This window comes from Labrus mixtus, chromosome 18 (genome assembly GCF_963584025.1).
Source record: "Labrus mixtus chromosome 18, fLabMix1.1, whole genome shotgun sequence".
Classification (NCBI taxonomy): Eukaryota; Metazoa; Chordata; class Actinopteri; order Labriformes; family Labridae; genus Labrus; species Labrus mixtus.
Window position 1 is genome coordinate 18,558,961 of NC_083629.1, and position 19,014 is coordinate 18,577,974.

The following is a 19,014-nucleotide window of genomic DNA, read 5'->3' on the forward strand; positions in this document are numbered from 1 at the left end:
ACCTGGCAACATCAGTAACATGCATTAAAGTAAACTTTAAGCATTAGTAAATCTTTCCACAGAGAAAAGAGGACAGAGTTAACAGAACTCTTATGCAAAAATTGCCCACATTGATAAAATATGTGAGAAGGGCCCTGGAGACGATACCTGCCTATAACACCCCCATAATATCGTGAAAGACCCCTGAAAGAGGCACAACCGTAGACTGTAAATATTAAGTTCATAAATAGCAAAAACCTCGTCACAAGAGCTTTAAGGAAACACACGGAGCTTGTAGGTGATTTTTTGATTTACAGCTTAATAAGCGCTTCCATGACATACATCGATTAGAAACACTCAAGTTTAACGCAGTAACTGTAAAGCACAGACGCATGGGCGGTTCTAGGCAGGGGCCAACACGAGCTTGGCCCCCCCTGTGGCCACCCCTCCAAAAGGAAGAGCCCCTCTCAAAACACATACACAGTATTTGACTCAACAACTGGACTCACAATCTAGTATTCAATTCTGTTACTGAAACAAATATAAATCATGGTATTTTATGATGTGCGCTATTATTTGGCATATTATATATATATATATTTTAAAGCGATCATCTTTGTCTATTTTTGACCTGGGTTTAATGTTCCCCTCTGCCAAAACAACTGGCCCCAGTTTGGCCCCCCTCAGTAAAAGTGGTCTAGAACCGCCACTGCGTGACAGACAGCTCGACAGCGGAGCGCTTAGTTGGAGTACGTCATACGCATTACGCGTACGTGGCTGCGTAGCCGCTGACCCCGCCCCCTTCCCCTCAGTCCTCTAGCCGCGCAGCGCCTCAACAGAATGGCGGCTCTTTTGGAATCCATCCTGTCGAAGAAAGCGGACATTAAAACCGTCTTGGACTGGCTAATAAATCAAAAGGTTGGTCCGGGATGTCGAAGAGCCACACGAGTGTACCATATTATAAAAGCCAGTGCTCATATGATCTGTTTCTTGTGATGACAAAGCTGGAAACTGTTTGTAAACAAAACTTTTAGCTGGAGGGCTAGTGAGCTAGGCTAGCTTTAGCCCGTATGGGATGGATTTGAGGCTGTTGTCAACTTTCACACAGTCATGATGACATGGATTAATCAAAGCAGTTTATGATGTATCATATCGGCTTGATACTGTCATTAGTATTTATAAATGAACAGGCAGTTTAACAGTTATATATCAGCGCATAAACAGCTGACGTTTGTACATGTGGCTTTGTCAGCTGTAATGTCTTGAAGCTGTAAAGAAAAATATTCATTGCCCTGGTAAATCTCTACCTTGGGTCTTTCATGGGTAAAAGGGATGATCGTCAGTGCCACTCAGTCTTATAAATGTATACGTCCCAGTTCTCTAATATCTCTCTTTCAACAGGAAGATGACAGCCTGGCATTCAGTGAACCTGTCGTGACGGTTCACAAACAAGAATTTGTCCCCTTTCTGTTGAACTTCCTGAGGGAGCAGAGCAGCCAGGCGCTCACTCATGGCCCCGCCACGCCCGCCAAGACCCCCAGCCGCCCCAGACCTGCCGCACAGACGCAGGGCTTCAGCGACAGGAGGGGTTACAGATCTGCCGGTGGCGGAGCTGCTTCTCGGAGTGCCAGCCGGGTCCAGCTGTTTTCGCCTGCCTCCTCGGCGTCGCCTGGAAATGAGCCGGACGCTGGCCAGTCTGGGTCACACTGTCTGAGCGGGGTCAGCGCCTTCAGCAGCCCTTCTTTCGCCGCGGCTTGGAGCCCCGCCTCCAGGCCGTCGGGCAACGAGCGCCGCCACAGCAATCGAATCAGTCTCGGGGACTACATGGTGTCTCCTCCTGAGCACCAGCCCAGCCCAAACTTCCAGTCTCAAAAGGGCCGCAGGAGAAGTGGCGGCAGCACGGCGATAGTGGGACAAGGGAAACACGGAGCAGGGCGGGGGGCACATCACAGTGACGACACAGGACGCTGGGAGAGTGGGGTCAGGAGGTCGGGTCGAGGCGGAAGCGTAGGAGGAGGGCACAGCAGGATAAGCCAGCAGGTGTCCCCTCCATCGGTGGGGCAGCTCAACTTCAGCAACTTGGAGGACTTCCCTCCTGTCGGGGCGTCACCCATTGCATCGGCGTGAGTACAGCTGAACAAAAGTCAACAATCCTTTCCATCTTTGATTTTTTTTTCTGTGTGTGTGCTTTGTTTTGTCTGACAGTTTCCGGTCTCTTTCAGGGCACCTAAACCATCCAGGAGAATAAACCCGACACCAGTCAGTGCTGAGCGGCCGCACTCCAAACCAAAAACCTGCTTCACCTCCACGCCGTTTAGTGAACCTTCTACTCCGCCATTAGTTGTGGAGGCACTTGAGGGGTCCGTGGCAGTGGGCAGTCCTCTTAGCCTGCATGAAGAAAGGGAGCTTCTGAAGAGGGAAAAGTAAGTGAATGTGCAAAAGGATTCCACTTATTCAGACACAAATGATGACCGTTCACTGTTTCACTGAACCCTTTGATCCCTTTGACGTGGCCAAGTCTACATTCATTCTACTGCTTGCCATTCCACGTTAGAGAATGGAGAGATCTCTTTATCAATATTCGATTAAATTGTTACAGATTTCTACATTTAACTTTAATATAATTATTGTTAATATTCGCTTTCTGTTGTGTTTGTATCCCTTGCAAGAATTGCTCTTCCACTTCGTTTACCTGCACTGTTTCACATCCACAAATCTCTCCTCTCAGGACAAAGCGTGCCCAGCAGGTCGGCTCTCCACTGACGACCTCTTTAGACCCGTGCACCCCGACCAAGTCAGGGCTCAGGACGGGATCTAAAGTTACACCAGATCTGCAGACGCCGTGTCCTCAACCTTCCAAAGTCACCTTCTCGATGGAACTGGAGATCCTGGCCGAGCTGTACTGTACCTGCATCTCTGGTGAGTGACCACAAGGTGGAGTTAACGTGCCATTGAACGGAAGCTGGCGGAAACTGGGCAGATTTTTCCGTGTCATTTATTAAGATAATGGAAGAGATTTATTGAGATTGTCATTGAGTTTGTTTGTGTTTTCACGTCTTACAGAAAACCTAGTGCCAAACATTTTCCTGGAGCTTTTCTTTGTGGTGCAGTTGCTCACGTCTCAGTCTCCTCACACTCATGATGATGAAGAACAGGGAAGTTTGTGCGCAGGGAATTCAGGTATGTACTAAATTAGGCTCAAGTACTGTCACATAAAATATATTTTTAAACTTGGTATGATTTGTATGACCCTTTTTCACATTCTTAGATATCCTGGAGAGATGTTACCTGAGACAAGTACACAACTGTGTGTATTTTGCGGTGATGGTACTGGAGAATCAGTTTCAGTGAGTATTTTTTTAAAGCCTGTGTCACGTTTTTTCTAAATATTTTCCTCTTTACCAACATGAAAATATTCTGGCAAACAGCTGTTTGTGACACCAAAGTCCTCTAGTCTCTCAGAAGTGATTCCATGTCCCTGAGTCTGACCCTCTATTCTTGGCAGGTTGGTAGCTCATTTGGACAAGTGCACCCTGCGTCTGCTGGCAGAGAACGAACGGGTGGCAGCTTTTTCTCCGGATCTCAGGGACCGTCTGACTCAGGCCCAGGACAGAAGCACAGCCAAAGTAAGTCACATTTTCTTTATTGCAAAGCTATAAATACTCAGTCTTATGAAATATAATTCGAAATTGGTCCCAGAATCCCCTGCTCTTTCAAGGAAGAGCCTGTTTTATATTACATGTACTTTTATTCCATTGTTTAAAGTAATGTTCAGAGTCTATTACTTGACACTTTTAGTGAAATAGAACAAATCTGCAACTCTGTTGATAATGGAATAATAACTGTGTTAACTAAGTTTTCTTGTTTTCAAAACCCGATACTGAGCAACTTTTTCAATACTTATTCAAGAGCTTTACAATCATTTTTGGGGGGGATTTTTGTTGCTTTGTAGACCAAAATATAAATGGGTTTGTTGATAAAATAATCAAACAATATTGAAAACAGTATTGTTTTGCAGCTTAATTAATTGAAGAGGCCACTTCCTTTATCAGTATTCCTTTTTTAGTCCACTGTTAAACGTTCATAATCTCTTCATAGCACACTTCTTTTCTAATTAAAAGTGTTGTAGATTACTTTTTAAAAAAAAATGTGTTTATTTCTCCTCGTGTGTTCCAGCTCTCTCCTTCAGTTTCCACTTTCATTCACTCGGTCTCGTTCCAACCCGCCACTGACAACCGCTCCAACTTTGGTAGTGACAAGGCCTTCCACACCTTTAAAAAACAGAGGTATGTCCTCCAGTGGTATTTAGATGTTAACAGATTGTTTGAAACATCAGGCTGACTTCTAAAAGAAACTGCTACTGTACAGTCGTCTCTGTTATCAGTAACATCTCTGCATTGGATGTTTTTGTCGCCTTCTCAGAGATATTTTTTACGAGGTGTTACGAGAATGGGAGGACTTTCACAAGGAGCCGGGCTGGAACTTTGACTCTGTGCTCGGGAGTCGGATAAGGTCGGTACAGTTATTACTTAAATGTTTGAAACGTATGCACCAGGTGTAGAAATGAACTAATACTTTGTCTCTGTGCCATTTATTCATTTATTTGTATTCCTCTTTTCTTTTCTTTTTTAGAGGAATTATGAGTCAACTGACCTCTGCAGGAAACCATTCCCACTTTTCCCGTCTCTTCCTCAGGCAGCTTGTTCAGGTACCCTACGATATCTTATTCACACTTAAACAATCAATCATCAATGATATTTTGTGTCATTTCACATGTAAATCTATCAGCCTCGCTTACTTTTTTTGCAATGCTTTCTCTCCACAAGTCTCATTCTTAACACATATTGTGGTGGTACATGCTGCTCACATGTTGTACAATGAAACGGCCTTTTTCTTTTAGATGTGTAAAGGCCCTCGGGTGAACAGCTCTCCTGGAGATACCCCTGATGCTGACCTGCTGGGCATGCTGGGAGCTGACAGCCTGGGCCGTCTCAAGCGTCTTGAAGAGCGTCTCATTCAGCCTCATGGAGTCGCGGGTCCCTGCCCTCCTCCATCCTTCCCTGGTCACCAGGAGTTCTTCAGGGATTTCCTGCAGACAGCCAGCTGGTGAGACATACAGTAACACATATTTATACTATATAAACCCAACACATACACATAGTTTCAGTGATAACTAACCTGACAGGCCAGAATATAACTTTCTTAGCTAGTGGTGCATTAAATTAGCAGATGTTTTTTCTTCTACCTTTTCCCAAACGAATTGGTCAAAGCTAAAAGCTGCAGTGTCTGTGGTCTTTCTGTGAACTAACGTCTTATATATTGCTCTCCAGCTGTCAGCTGAACCAGCACTTGCAGGACAGTCTGTGTCAGCAGCTCCTCCAGCTGGATGAGGTGTCCATCCTGAGCCCTAAAGCTTCCATCGGGGAGGGCGAGGAGGAGGCAGAGGGGGACATGGAGCAGCAGGTATGCTCTCACAGTCAAACACAGGGATCTTATTTTGGATAATTAAATGATAAACATGCCAGATTCAGAAAAGACGTAATATGAATTACATGTAATATGAGGATTGTTTGAATCTTTGTCTCTCTTTCATTTTCACCTCAACAGGATGAGAAGCAGCGGTTCACCTCAGTGCTGCTTCACGCTCGTCTTCTTGCCAAGTTTCTTGGATTCATAACTTTTCTACCTTACCAAACAGCTGAGCGACCATCCAGGGAAATACAGAAGACTGCTATAGAGCTGCGCAGCAAGGTGAGAGGAACAGAAGAAGATGAAGAAGAATGTGTATCAATAATTTAATCAGAGTAATTACTCGCATGGCCTATTTAAAGTAAAGCAGGAAAAAAAGCTCAACCTAGAAGATCACTTTCCTCCATATATATCTCATCAAGGAAACAGGTTTAATCAGGTTTAATTTCATTTCCTCAATAGACATTTCTCTCTTCGTTCCCTCAGAGTGTTCCCGTGCTGGATGTGTGCGCTGTGCTGAGCAACAGTATGAAGAGGAGGCGCACCATCCTGACGGTGCCCTGGCTGGTGGAGTTCCTCTCCATGCTGGACTTCATCGGTCCTCTGCTGCTCTGCTATAGAACTGTACTGGGCACACTGCTTCTGCTGTACAGGTGTGTTTACATTTCTGCATACTTACTAAAATACAAACACTTTTTATCAAAGGGTTAATGGACCAACTGAGCCACAGCTGCCCCATAATCAAGAAATAGCAGCGTCACATAAACATACTATAAGAGACACCTGAGCTTGTCTTTGTTCACCTCCAAGTATGAAAATAACAATCAGCTTTGATAGAATGACACATTAATCAATAACCTGATAAACCATCTAAATATTAATAATAACTTAAGCAAATGATACAACAGCCAAATATCTGAATCAGAATCGGCTTTATTGGCCGGGAACTTTTGCACATACAATTGAATCTGACCTGGGTAAACAGGAAACAAAATCCAAGAAGCAAAGGTGTAAAGAAAAAAAAAATCAAGCCAAAAGAAGCATAGAAAATGTATTCAAAGAATCTTATACACACAAAGTTTTTACTTTTCTCATGCTCCCTTCTAGAAAAAAAACAACTTCTTCTCATGACTTATGAAATATCACTTCTTTGCTCTTGCAGGAGAATGCTGCTGGACAGATGTGGAGAAGTGTGTTACCTGAACAAGCTGCTTATGGTGTCTGTGTTGGGTTGGCTTTTCCAGGTGAGACGCAACAATGCCGATATGATTTTTTCTTTCTTTCTGTAAAATGGCATATGAATAAGTCATAGAACCAAAAAAAAAAAATCATCCAGAGCTCACTTTACTTTTGTCTGAAAGTAGTATTCATTGACCTTGTGCAGATCCCAGTGATTCCCGAAGACATTTTCTTCACCAACGATTTCACTGAGGTGGCAAAGCTGGAGGAGAGCATCACGAGTGCTACAGGACTTGTGAGTGGGATATTCATTCAGGTATCTTTATGTCCACCAGTGCTCTTCTTTCGATACTGAGCTATCTCTTGGTTTGTTGCAGGACTGCATTCCTCTGGTGGATCAGCAGCTTCTCTATACATGCTGTCCATTTCTTGGTGAGGGGAAAAACATCTTTTCATTTCTCTCTCGGAATATTGGCACATGATTCATTATTAACGTGTATTTTGTAATATTGTAGTGACATTGTTTTCTATAGGAAAGTTAAAAAGCTTTTAAGCAGATTGCCACTAAGTACCATTTACTTGTTGAGGCTGAGCTGGCTTTTTATCCGTCCAGGTGAGTTCCGTAAGCTTCTCGCTGCCTTTGTGTCTGGAAACACGGCCAAAAGCGGAGGAATCATTCGCAAGATCACGCCGACTTCTGCTGAGCTCAAGGACGCGCCCATCGCCAACAGGTCGCAGCAGAAACTACAGGTGAGTCAGAAGGGGATCAAGTGGAATATAGCGTGACATCACCGAGTTACCCGTGTGCAAATGTTTCCAACCAATTTCTTAAATGTGACAGGTGGACCTCGAGCAAGCCTTCTTCCACAACCAGCCCCCGTCGCTGCGGCGCACTGTGGAGTTTGTGGCCGAGAGAGTTGGATCCAACGCCGTCAAGCATATGAAGTTAGTATCTCAAAGCTGAGTCTGAGGAGTGCACATAAGCCCGTAAAATATTTCAAATCGACCGTGTCCATCACATTTCTTTAACCTTCAGCAGCCACTGAATTAGGTTTTAGAATTGAAAAAGACTTTCAGAATAGGAGGCAATAAACCTGATGCTTTGGTTGGTTGCCTTCCTTAAAGGCTAGTGACTGTTCAACAGTCCAGATTTATCAGCGGCAGGAGAGAATTCAACACAACATTTAGTTCTGCATCTTTAGTGCCTGCATCAAACCTTATTTTTTGAACATAATACAAACAGAATAGTACGTCACATATTATGTGTGTGTGGACATTAATGTGTTTCTATCTCTGTTTGATTACTCCACAGGGCAACGTTAGTGAGCGAGCTGGTGGAGCGGGGGGAAAAGATGCTGAAAGGTGGACTGGAGTCACCAAACTCAATTCCTTCTAAACTGAATGATTCCATCTGTGCTCAACTGTGTGTCGCTGGGCTGGAGGCGCTGGCTAAAGCCACCAGGTACCACAGCTTCTTTTACAAGTCTGTAGATTTAACAGGATAGTTCCACTAACAGCCTATGTGCATGCATGACAAAAGAGTTGCTATTTGATTGATTTGAGGATTATTTTAATGGTTAATTCACTTTCCCTTTTTGCGTTAACACCATCATTATTTCTCCTCTGTGTTGTACTCTCTTCTTTATGGTAATCTATTTTTTTATGTGACTTTACAGATTTTGCGATGAGAAAAGTCCTGAAGCCATACGAATTCTGCTCCCCGACGAGACCTCCTTGTCTGTAAGTTCTGCAAAAATCATGTCATTTAAAAAAAAAAAATAATTAAACACTTAATTTCTACATGTTTTTATTATTAAGGAAAGAGAAAAGGGTCTGATGCAGTGTTTTGTACTCACTACCTCTCTGCAGGTCTTGACCACGTCTGAAAACATCACCAAACGTCTTGCAACGGAAAAAGCCTGCAGCTGGCTCTCAGCCAACATCACAGGTAGCGCCATGAATGCACCATGCCTTTGGTTCTGTTCCTTGGGGACAGTAGAATATCTGTTGATACTATAAAGTATGCCAAGCTTTTGATATTGTTTAATTCAGGGGGCCTGCCTCGATGTAAGAAGATATCATAAGCCCCTTAAATGTACAACATGTAGATTTTTTTCCACATTTTTACATTAAAATATCTAAATTAATAAAAAAAATTGACTAAACCTATGATATATATATTTTTGTTGAGTACTTGCATTCACTCAAATATTTCCAACAGTTATCAAAGCCAGAGAAATACGTAATTTTATAGTTGTAACTGGACGCGTCTTATCGTGGCAGCCACAACATATTTATCGTTGCCATGGAAACACTGGATGTTACGTCGAAGACCACTACGTAAAGAATCGGGAACAGCTACTGAGCGCTGCCGTAGTGTTGCTGTATTTGCTGCTGTAGTGGAGTAGCACAGAAAACTCCCATGATTCCCCGCCAGCCTCAACGTCATCTTTTGTTTTTGTATTGATTGAGAGCCCCCTGGTGGTGGAATCTACATACTGTGCCTTTAAGCAAAATAAGTTATATTGATATCAGCTCCCAAAAAATCAACTATTTAAAAATACATTTTTTGTGTACTGTTGCAGACATTGAAAAGAAAAATGTATTTATTGATATGAAAAAATATTATATTTATTTGTTTATAATTTTGGGGTTTTCCTGGGTTGGTTAATCTGAATTTATTGACTTATGCAACTACATGTTAGAATCAAAATAGTCTGCATCGTAAATGTATAAAAAACATACAAATCAGTGGTGAAATTCTCTAAAGAATTGAACCTTTAAGTGCTCAGAGCTGCCCAGAACATCTTTGCCATTGTAGCAAAACCAAATCAGTGCTGTGATTGAAGCTTTTTCTCTGTTTTTGCCGTCAGCCCTGATTAGACGAGAGTGGAAGAGCAGGTACGATCGTGTGATGAAGGCGATTGGAATCCCGGCGGCTCCAGAGTCAAGTGATGTGGTCGAGCTGGTCACTCAGGAGCAGTCGACTACTCCCAAGAGGAAACAAGGAAGCGAGAGAGTGACGTCCTGCCCTCCAGACTGCACCCACCGGGCTTCACTGCCCTCTGACGTCCTCATAGAGATGAAGGTTTGTATGCACAAGAAGACGTTATATTATAAATACTTGGAGGGGAACTGCATAGAACTTCAAAATGATGTCATTCCGCAGGAAAAACAAGTAATAATAAGCCAAAGTTCTCACTGAATTAAACATGTGTGATGTCTGCTTTAACTCAATGTAGGAGTTGTTAAGTGTTGCAGTCGGCCCCAGGACTGACGAGGAGCTGCCGACTGGCTCTCAGATCATAGCGCTGCTACAGAGAGTGGGAGAAACACTTGCCTGCAGGAAGGTACATGAGACACACAAGTGCAGAGCAACACTTCATAGTGATGGATTTACTGAGTTTGCTGATACTCACAACACTGTTTCTCTTCATTTAGTTTTCAACTGCAGTGCCAGAGCAGATGCTGGTGAACACAACTGTCCTACTAGCCTGCAAACTGGGTAAGAGAATTTGTGCCATGAATGATAGACTCTTAATTAAAGGGATACTATGTCTTTATTGCATGCAGTGGGTAAACTGTAAATTGCTTCATGAGCTATGAAACTAAGGAGGCAACTTCAAGTCTGTGTGTAGTAAGAGCTGTAAGTTGTGTGTGTATTTTCTCAGTGTCTGCAGAGCTTCCAGTGCTACCTCCGCCAGTCTGTGACGAAGGTGACGGGGTTGTTGTGGGTCCTGGTTCCGGGTCAGAGCCTCCAGTCAGAGCACTGCTGGAGCAGCTTGCTGAGCTGTGGGAAGGAGAGTGCTGCTCCTCCGCCCCCCTCCACCTTCTCTTCACCCCGCTCACTGTCGCTGCTGTGCTGAAGGCCAGCGACACTGAGGTGTGTCTCCCAGACCTTCTGTAACTTGAACCAAAGTTTCAATAATACTTTGACTTATTCCATTTACATTTACATGATCTTCCCCTTACACTCTGAATTTAATATGTATGTCCCCCTTAAATCCTTGTAAGGATTGTAGATCAATGCTTTAAAGCAACAGGTGTGGAAATGTTTGCTCAAAACTTTGAAATCAATCCTTGTTTTAAATACAAAGCTTAAAATATGACTCTTGAATGCCATTTCTCAGACGTTTAGCATGATTAAAACAGGATAATTTTTAGTTTTAGCAGGTCTCACTGTCTTTAATTCAGTGTGTTTCTCCTGAATCTTTACATTTACCTGTTTTATGATCCCAAAAGGAGCTTTTAAGTGTATTGCAGATAATATAGATTCGATAGAAGAGGAACTCTCCAGATGTTTTTGCACTTGTTGGACATCTGGTAGTAAAGAGACATACAGAAAAGCATAAAGCAAAGCAAAGGTTCATGGTCTTAGTTGAACCATCCAACCACCAGCATGCTCTAATCCTCCACATCATTTGTTGTAAATAATTCTGTGTGGTTTATTTTTACAAAACTAATCCATTGATTGATTTATAAGTTACATTTGAAGCTTTTCTTCGACTGCTTATTTCCCTGATAGATCATGCCTCTGTACATTTTTAACCATTCGTACTGTATGTCTTTGTCCTTGTAGTGGAACAACTACCTGTTCCTGGTCAGACAGCTGGTTGAAAGAGGAGTCCTGAGCCAGGAAGAGGTCGTATCTCATTGGAAGAAATTAACAAACTTGGCCTTGCCCGCGGTGAGCTTCTCACTTCTTTCTTGTTATCACATATTCCCTTTGAAGTGATTTTTCTTTCAGCAGTGATCTGACCTCTTTTGACTTCTTCTCCTCTATCTGCCTCCTCCTGACTTTGTTCTCTCGTTTTTGTGTCATTTCAGGAGCTAATAGAAAATTTTCAGCTGCAGTCACAGAGTATTAAGCCTCAGTTGCCTCTGGCTGAGTTGCAAAGCCATCTGGACATGCTGAAGGTGTCACAACAGACAGTAGAGGGCGCTACATGACTACAGTAATACGTCCAGTGAAACCCACAGCATCTTTTCTCCGAGCGCCTCAGTGTTTCATGTCACTTTTGTCAGCGTGTCCCACAAGAAAGAGAGAACGTTTTTGTGCCAATTCCTGATTATTTTCTGAGTTTCTACTGCACAGCACATCAAAGCTGCTCCACGGTCAGCCTCTGCACGCACCTGCAGGTTTTAGACTTTTGTTATTCACCTGTGCAGTGACAGCAGCCTTTTATGAATCCCTCTTTGGTAAGGTGTCAGTGTGAGAACCAGTGAAGCCCTGCCAGTCAGAAAGAACAAGGGTCCACAACATCTCAAACTTTATACATGTTGAACTTTGAATCTGTTCAGTGATTTTGTCTGATAGAATTATTAGTAGATCAAAAGGTCTAGACTTTAACAAGGAATTAGCATAGACACATGAAGGGTGAACATTAGAATATGCACTGTATGTTTTTCTGTCTAGCACTTAATAATTTTAGCTCTAGGCAATTAAACATACAATTATTTTCTCAATTTTCACACATAAGGTATCTCTATACAAGCCATAGTTCAATCTATCGAGACTTAAAATGATGATTTTAAAGACACTCTGTGGAGAATTAATGTCTTCATTTTAGTACAGCACTTTCACACATTGCCTTTGACCGCAACTACTAGTGATTGCATGTTTATTTCATGAATGCCAAACCGCGTTTGTGATTTGTTTTTGTTCATGTTGAACGACTGTTGTATTTCCTGCTGCTTTTAAATCTGAAATATTTTTTATGTTGCTGTAAAATAAATTTAACAATAAAGATGTATTCTGCTCTGATTTTGTAGCTTATGATTCTTGTTTTAATTTATAATCTTTAATTATTTTCTTGTTCGGTTACATGACGTGTAAGTAGTCAAAAATGGTTTAAACTTTTGATCAGTGCTTCCTGAAGTCCAAGCAAAGTGCATTTAATGTCCAAAATCCTAAGTAGTCAAGTTAATACCATAGTGGGGCAGCTGTGGCTCAATTGGTAGAGTCGTCCTCTCAACCGGAAGGTCGAGGGTTTGATCCCCAGCTGGCCAAATGTCCGATGTGTCCTTGGGCAAGACACTCAACCCCAAATTGCTCCCGCTGCTTTGGTGGTGGTGTATGAATGGGATTAGTTACTTCTGATGGATGATACTACATAGCGATCATCACTACCATCAGTGTGTGAATGGGTGGGTGTGACATGTGGCGTAAAAGCGCTTTGAGTAGTTGGAGCTATATAAGCTCAAGTCCATTTACCATTTACCATTAACCGAGAAAAGAAACCAGAAAATAGGCTAAAAAAAGCTGAAATCAAGAAATGTGATTAATTTCCTGAAAAACTCCCCAAATTCGTCTTTCGTAAAGAAAAAAAAAGAAGATAATCATAACAGATGGCAACTAATCGATTAACTGATTTTTGCTGTATTCTGCTTGCATTGATTTTGCAGGATAGGATTTTTAAGATTCATAATATCTTCTGTTATTTTCTCACAGCCCGTGAAGGTCTCATTTTCACACACAAAAAAAAAACTCCGCAAATCAGATAATTATCAATCAATTAAATCAAGTACAATCCCTAAGTTTCATTTGAAAACCATTGGTGGGGATTTGAATAATAACAGACATGCAAAAAAAAAAAAAAAAAAAAAGATGTAAACATGGTAAAGTAGGAGGAGTATCCAGGAGCATCGCCCCTCCCTCTCCTCCCTTTTCTGTCCAACAGGAAGTTTCACTTCGGATGAGACTTTTTGGAGAGACTCTCGGCGGGCGGGCGGTTGAACCCTCGGCCGATGCCCGACAGAGATGACTCGGACAGCGGATGGTTAAAGCGTTTCATTCAGCCCTAAATAATCGGAATAAACATGAAAGAAGACTCAACATGCATTCACAGGACAACGATAAGTTATTCCACACCAGCTCAGAGTTGGTAAACGGATGAGTGAAGTGTAGAAATCACCGTGAAGGCATCATGGCAAACGTTAAAGTTGCCGTTCGTGTTCGCCCTCCTAATGCAAGGTAAGTTCATACGCTGCTAACTAATATAATGCTAATTAAATGGTTTAATAAATTAGAAACTGCCTTCATATCTCACGTTATGTTTCCGCTGTTCCCTGCCATTGTTCTCTGGCTGCTGCTTTGTTTGTTTTTATTACTACACATTGCATTTAGCTTCGTGTGTTTACTTTTATTTAATAGCGCGTTTGTCATTTTGCGTTATGGCAGGTTGAACGTGAAGCTAAGCTAGCTGTTTAGCTTCATAGAAAACCTTAATGTGCAGTGGTGCACATGGGGAATAATGACAACTGTGGCTGTCAGCTGTGTTGTCTCACTAACAGCCTTGTGTGCAGAACAACTGTGTGTGTGTGTGTGTGGTGCTGAGTAATGTACAAAAATTGTAGCTGAGTTAGATTAAAGAAGCTGCTAATTATCTTTCCACAAACTCAATCAACGTGGGCAAACTGGGTGTAACTATAATTAGAAATTAATTGTGATGTTTCCAAAACAAATGTCTGCCACTTTGTGTGTGAGTGGTGTCCTGGGATGAATTCATGGAGGAGGATTAGGGCCAGGCATTAGAATGAAATAATGAGAGGAGGAAGATGTTTTGTCATGATGCAGTTTGAGAAAAAAAAAGTGAAATGTGGAGAATAAAATTGAAATGTTGAAAATAAAGTGAATGACTTTAAAGTCTAGATTTCATGTTTTTCAACCTCATTGCCGACATTACAACTTTCTTTTCTAAATCAATCAATTTTATTCTCAACATTTCAACTTTATTCTCAACATTTCAACTTTATTCAACTTTATTCTCAACATTTCAACTTTATTCAACTTTATTCTCAACATTTCAACTTTATTCAACTTTATTCTCAACATTTCAACTTTATTCAACTTTATTCTCAACATTTCAACTTTATTCTCAAATTGATGTTTCATCTATATTCTCAACATTTCAACTTTATTCAACTTTATTCTCAACATTTCAACCTTATTCTCAACATTTCAACTTTATTCAACTTTATCCTCAACATTTCAACTTTATTCTCAACATTTCAACTTTATTCAACTTTATCCTCAACATTTCAACTTTATCCTCAACATTTCAACTTTATTCAACTTTATCCTCAACATTTCAACTTTATCCTCAACATTTCAACTTTATTCAACTTTATTCTCAACATTTCAACTTTATTCAACTTTATTCAACTTTATCCTCAACATTTCAACTTTATTCTCAACATTTCAACTTTATTCAACTTTATTCTCAACATTTCAACTTTATTCTCAACATTTCAACTTTATTCAACTTTATTCTCAACATTTCAACCTTATTCTCGAATTCATGTTTCATCTATATTCTCAACATTTTACTCAACTCTTTTCTCAAAGTGCATAATGGGTAAAACAATCTTCTTCCTCCTAACATTATTTATTTCTAATTTTTGTCCCTAATCATCTTCTGTATGAATCAGTAAAGGTCATTTAAGAAGCTTGACAATGTCCACCCATTAGCGTTCAGTTTTCTCTTATTGTACCACTTTATTAGCTCAAAGGTTGAAAAAAACAACGTGTTGGAGCCTAAATGAAAGTTGACACAAACTCATCTGATAATTGATCTTTCACATAAACTGATTGAGTCATATATCCTGCTTCTCTGATAGCTGCTTTCTCTCTTTATGTAACAGTAAAAATCAATATCTTTGACTGTTGTCCAGGTAAACAAACAAAACAAAGCACCTGATAATATTATCTTTTGTGCAGGCAAATTGTAATAACAAATTGTTATTTATTTACACTTAATTAATAATTCTCACCTTCAATCATCAAATTCCACATTATCATACAGTATCATATGCAGTACATTGTGTATCAAATTGTTTAACATTTTGTTAAACACAATGTTTGTGTTTATAAATGTTTACAGGAGTTTTTTTTGGCTTGTCATATGGAAATGTTATGTAAACCACTGTCTGCATATTTCCTCCATTAATATCTTTGGAGCATTTGGGGTCACCACTTTAATCTTAAATAACCTTCTGCAGGTTTTGACCAAGTTTTCCTGTGCAGTCTAAGTAGTTAACTATGCTCAGATGATGTTGGGTTCAAGAGTTTAATTTCATAACATGGAAATAATGGAAAGAAGATTAAGTCAACTAAAAACTCTTCAGGACTTTGAGCCTCTGTTTTCTGTTGAACAAATAATCAACTCTGTCAGCAGCACTCTCAGATTAAACAGAAATCAGTCCTCGTCGACCTATTATTGTAAAGCCATTTGCTTTGTTAAGTGAGAGGCCTTTATGGAAAATAGTTTTTTTGCCCTTGTTTTTACAGTGCAGTGAAATCTGCTGTTCAAGCAGAAAAGTAACACAAGGAGGTTGTAAAGTAGCTTTGCTCTCCCTTTACACTAACAGGTGGATTGCTCCAACATGTTAAATAAAATAACAGCTCTTCAGGATCTTAGGATAAAGTACAAAACAGTTCTATAGTAGTACATTGCATTATTTTCAACTCCTGCAGGAACGGATGGATTGTGGGGGAACTTATTCTAAAGGCTACTACAATACCATAACAAAGCATTATCCAGGCTATGCAGGGCTGAACAATGATTCTTTTAGCCGGTCCTTCCTGGTATTTTGCATTACAAAAGAATTTTTTATACATAATGTTCACTGTAATGCAAATCTGAGCTTCCTGATTTCAGGCTCTGACACTCTAACTGTCCTCTGCTCTTCTCTGTTTCTTTTTTTTAAAGTGAAGGATGTATTTCCTTCCTTGTGAATAAGAGCGTGCTATGGGACAGAGATAACATTAACACCAGCCTAGTTAGCTACATTCCTCATTAGGTTTGGTATGCAAGTGTGCTACCAATTGTTTTAGCCGACCAATAGGCTTCATACCCCATTAGAATGAAAGCAGCCTCCTACAGTGCAAAAAAACGTGCCAACCCAGTTGTGTAATTGCTCGTCTTAGGTTTGTATCAAAACACTTTTTTTACGAGGCGTACTATTTGCCAGCCTCAGACCTCCTCTCCTTCATGCCAGTTTGAGCCTGAGATTCAAGGTTAGTGGTTTTGGGTTGGGCCGCTGCTGGGGTTGGCAAAATCAGTCCCGCCTGCTGAAGCACAGAGAGAGCTGACGATTACAACAGCCTCCTGGTCTGCCCCCCCCCCTCCCCACCCCCACCCCAGCCCACCTCGGAGGCACAGCGAGAAGCTGGCTGCGGCAGTATTCACCGTCATTATCGCTCCTGGAGATCGAAAAACTTTCAGCTCTGTGTTGTGATTGCCTCCAGTTTCGCATGTGTTGCATCAGATGGTGCTTGGTCCAGCTGCTGGAGCTCGAATAGCTGAGTTGACCTTGTTTTACACACATGCGAGGACATCCACTGGTTCCCACTAACTCACGCACAGTCGCACAGCACAAGACTTGTGCGTGCCCGTGTGGAGACAACCCAGGCTGCCTCATCAGAGGAAGCCTCTGGGGTTTCTGGGGGTCTGTTTTCATTTGAATCTGAAACTAGTGGCAATTTCATGGCTCTCTTTCAGGCACACACTCACAATCCGATTCATTGTGTTAGCTGTCATGTGATGGCCTCAAGTCAAGTGGAACTGGTTCAAATGTATCTGGACACCCTTTCAATTAGATCTGCATCAGCCAAAAGAGAACTTTAAACCCATTAAGCTGAATCCAAAGTGAAGCTTTTGTTAAATCTCTGTCTGGTTCACATCTGCAGTGAACACTGATCAATTCCGTTTGAGTTGCTTACATCTGTTCATGATTTGACACATGTTTTAATGTTAATATGAGTATTAAGTTGATGTTGTTGTTGTCCTTGTTGTTTATGTTGTCTTCTGTGTGCTCCTGCTGCAAAACAAAAGTCCCCTTGTGGGAAAATGGATGAATTGAAGGAATCATTCTCTTTCTGCTCACAGGGAGACTGCGGATGCAGGAAGGCTAGCAGTACAGGTGGAGGACAAGTTTGTGAAGATTCGAAATGTAAAGGTGAGTGTGACCGAAATAAACAACAACATCATGCAGAGTTATATCCAGAATTAAATCATTAAATGTGTGTGATTGTTGCTGGTAGGACTGGGGGAATTGGGAGTAGAGGCTATTTATCACAGCAACAGGATGTTTACAGCTTTGGCACAGCCTTTTACTTTGTGATGTCACTGTTGTTTTTTTTATATGTGTTGAGCTCACACACACACACACACACACACACACACACACACACACACACACACATTCACAGATTGAGAGACCCTTCCTGTCAAACATGTGCACTGATACTCGTCACACTAATGAACTGCATCACAGCTGCAGTTAACGTCAGACAATAAAAGAGATTGAGCTTCTGGAAGAACTTCTTTGATGGATAATCCTCCCCAATAAAAACTAAAGCAAATAAAATACAGAACACAAACGTGTGTTAAATGAGGTGTTTTTTACAGGGAGTCTGGTCTTAGGTTGTTTTGATAAGAGTCCTGATTGCAAGACAAGCAGAAAGTTTTCAAATGTTAACTGAGAAGAAGAGTTTTTGGTTTGTTTTTAGTTTCACTTATTAGTTTCCACAAGGTTCTGCACATTTGGGAATAATTACCGTGTAAGCCGACACTTTCACTAACCTGCTGTGTCAGATGGCGTTGAAGACTTATGTGATTGGTTGAGCTCCATCGCCTTCAGGCAGGCTGATGCTGTTTCTACTGTTTCAGTTTGGAGCATGTGACGCTATGTTCTCCCTGTGAATGTTTGCAGCAGCTCATACTGATATGATGAAACTTGCATTGTTGTATTGTACTGTGTATTTGATGGGTGTAGCTCGTAGATGAAAAATACTTTAGAATTGATTCATCAAAAAGTTAATCTCAAATGTTTAGAACTAATCCAAATATACAAGAATCTAAAGGAATTCAGCTTTGGATTCATTGCTATAAGCTTCACATTTTGGTATATCCACACCCAAACTCAGGTAAATCTGGATCTTGTAAATATTGATCAAATTGGCAGTTAAAGAATCGCCCTACCCTGTTTACTGTTGGATTTTTTCGATTCTGACGTATCAGAAAGAAGTCTGGTGGGGGAGGAGAGAATCTGTTACAAATAATGTGACAGAGACGAACCACATATGGCCTCCCTCTGCATGGAAAAGGATCAAGACTCCATGCTGCAGTTGGTCTCCTGGGAATGATTATTTATGGAAAGTGGGACAGTTTTTGGAGGATCTGAGACAGAAAGAAATGAGGATGGATTTTAAAGGACAATAAACAGGAGGCTAACTAACAAACAGCAGGAAGTGGTAGCTATAAAAAACGACTGAACTAAATTAAAAAGGTTGAAAAAAAAGAAAAAGTCTAAAGTTTTGAAACCAGTCAGTTTTATCAGCGATCGGATCTCTGTTGGCTGCTGTTAGGTTTGGCTAAGCCCTTC

General features: G+C 41.1%; 2 protein-coding genes across 2 annotated transcripts in view; both read left to right on the forward strand.

Moving 5' to 3' along the window:
• The first annotated feature begins 779 nt into the window (after positions 1-779).
• cdan1 (codanin 1) lies at positions 780-12,391 on the forward strand. Its single transcript, XM_061062822.1, has 28 exons — positions 780-897; positions 1,381-2,102; positions 2,202-2,402; positions 2,708-2,898; positions 3,043-3,159; positions 3,248-3,326; positions 3,485-3,605; positions 4,156-4,265; positions 4,402-4,491; positions 4,612-4,687; positions 4,880-5,085; positions 5,310-5,442; positions 5,587-5,730; positions 5,935-6,101; positions 6,611-6,692; positions 6,833-6,922; positions 7,005-7,059; positions 7,241-7,377; positions 7,469-7,572; positions 7,940-8,089; positions 8,304-8,367; positions 8,497-8,575; positions 9,501-9,715; positions 9,870-9,977; positions 10,069-10,132; positions 10,299-10,510; positions 11,207-11,314; positions 11,455-12,391. Exons 1-28 carry the CDS (start codon positions 820-822, stop codon positions 11,575-11,577), a joined length of 4,026 nt encoding a protein of 1,341 aa, XP_060918805.1. The 5' UTR covers positions 780-819; the 3' UTR covers positions 11,578-12,391.
• Positions 12,392-13,351: 960 nt separating this feature from the next.
• stard9 (StAR-related lipid transfer (START) domain containing 9) overlaps positions 13,352-19,014 on the forward strand; it is a 43,606-nt gene continuing 37,943 nt past the window's right edge. The window contains exons 1-2 of the mRNA XM_061062353.1: positions 13,352-13,600; positions 17,517-17,586. Coding sequence (XP_060918336.1) covers positions 13,554-13,600; positions 17,517-17,586 — 117 coding nt within the window. The 5' untranslated portion in view covers positions 13,352-13,553. The remainder of the gene's footprint in view (positions 13,601-17,516; positions 17,587-19,014) is intronic.